This window comes from Sinocyclocheilus rhinocerous, unplaced genomic scaffold (assembly GCF_001515625.1).
Source record: "Sinocyclocheilus rhinocerous isolate Xijiao unplaced genomic scaffold, SAMN03320098_v1.1 scaffold3201, whole genome shotgun sequence".
Classification (NCBI taxonomy): Eukaryota; Metazoa; Chordata; class Actinopteri; order Cypriniformes; family Cyprinidae; genus Sinocyclocheilus; species Sinocyclocheilus rhinocerous.
In genome coordinates, this window is record NW_015662182.1 from 442,848 (window position 1) to 444,050 (window position 1,203).

Sequence of the window (1,203 nt, forward strand, 5' to 3'; positions counted from 1 at the left end):
TTTAATGAGTTTGAACTTTACTCAGACTCCACTAGGCCAGATGGGAAATGCATAGTGGTACAAATGACAAAATATTTTGTGTTCTTACATTTTGCAGTGTAACATACAATTAATTCTATATTGACTAAAGACATGTTTTATATTACTTATAAATATGTGGATTTAACTACTATATGGCTATATATTTTATGTATTTGAAGCAACTGATAATTACAGTGTTTATTTCCACTAGCTACCTACAGGAAAGTGTTTATACAAGTTGTCTCAAGTCATGCCATATATAGTTGTTCTTCTTCATTTTGATTCTTAATGTCAAGATCTCAAGAATGCAGAAAGTGTTATCTTAGAGGTTTGTTACTGCTCCAATACTTCAACAAAGTTCAGCGTCACTTCCCCTGTAGGAGACTGGCTGGCCAAACTTTTGAGAATTGCAATAGAGTCTCTGAGGGTCTTGACCTCTTCTATCTGCGACTCAACCCAGGGGATAGAGATCTGGAGAAAGCAAAAGAAAATTAAAAGAATAGTGCACCCAAAATCAATCATTCTGGTGGAAATGTAAATATTTTTTTCTGCCATATCTCAAAAACTCTCATTCATGCTTCTGTTCAATTCAAAACACTCAAATACGTATGTTGCAACACAAATGGTCTCAACATGCAAGATCTCAAAGTGGCAAGTTTTAGACAGCTGCTAAAGTAGCAAATGTTGCATCCACTTACAGCACAAATGTAGCATTTGATCCATATACAAAAGATATTGCTGCATTGACATTAGGTCTGTACCTTAATGATGATCTGTTTATCATCAACGTTATCTCCATCATACAGCTCTTCTCCAAAACACAGCGTGATCTCACTTTGAGGTTGTTTTCCTCCACTGCGGAAAGAATCCAACTCTGAGAGGAACAAAGAAACTTTAAATTAATGCTGTAATCATTTCAAAACTCAGGAAATCAGAGGAGGTGTTTCTAATTTCAACTTTAGGTGTGAAGATCATTTAGTTAAAGGGGTCATATGATGCGATTTCAATTTTTCCTTTCTCTGTATCTCCGATCACAAATGCAGACATGGTTTTATGTTTACGCGACAGTATAAGTCATTATAATCCATAATTATGTCCCCACTGGATGCATGAATGCCTCCGTTTTAATGGGTTTTCATGTTTTTGAATCATCGCTCTGGCCTGACAGGGCATCATCACAAT

The 1,203-nt window shown here is 35.8% G+C and overlaps 1 protein-coding gene across 4 annotated transcripts in view; it reads right to left on the minus strand.

The window, feature by feature from the left end:
• Window positions 1-1,203, minus strand: part of LOC107727954 (interferon regulatory factor 8-like) — a 15,259-nt gene continuing 14,056 nt past the window's right edge. For all 4 annotated transcript variants that reach the window (XM_016537997.1, XM_016537993.1, XM_016537994.1 and 1 more), the window contains 2 exons: window positions 783-895; window positions 1-492 (listed from right to left, as the gene is read on the minus strand). In XM_016537997.1, coding sequence (XP_016393483.1) covers window positions 355-492; window positions 783-895 — 251 coding nt within the window. In that variant the 3' untranslated portion in view covers window positions 1-354. The remainder of the gene's footprint in view (window positions 493-782; window positions 896-1,203) is intronic.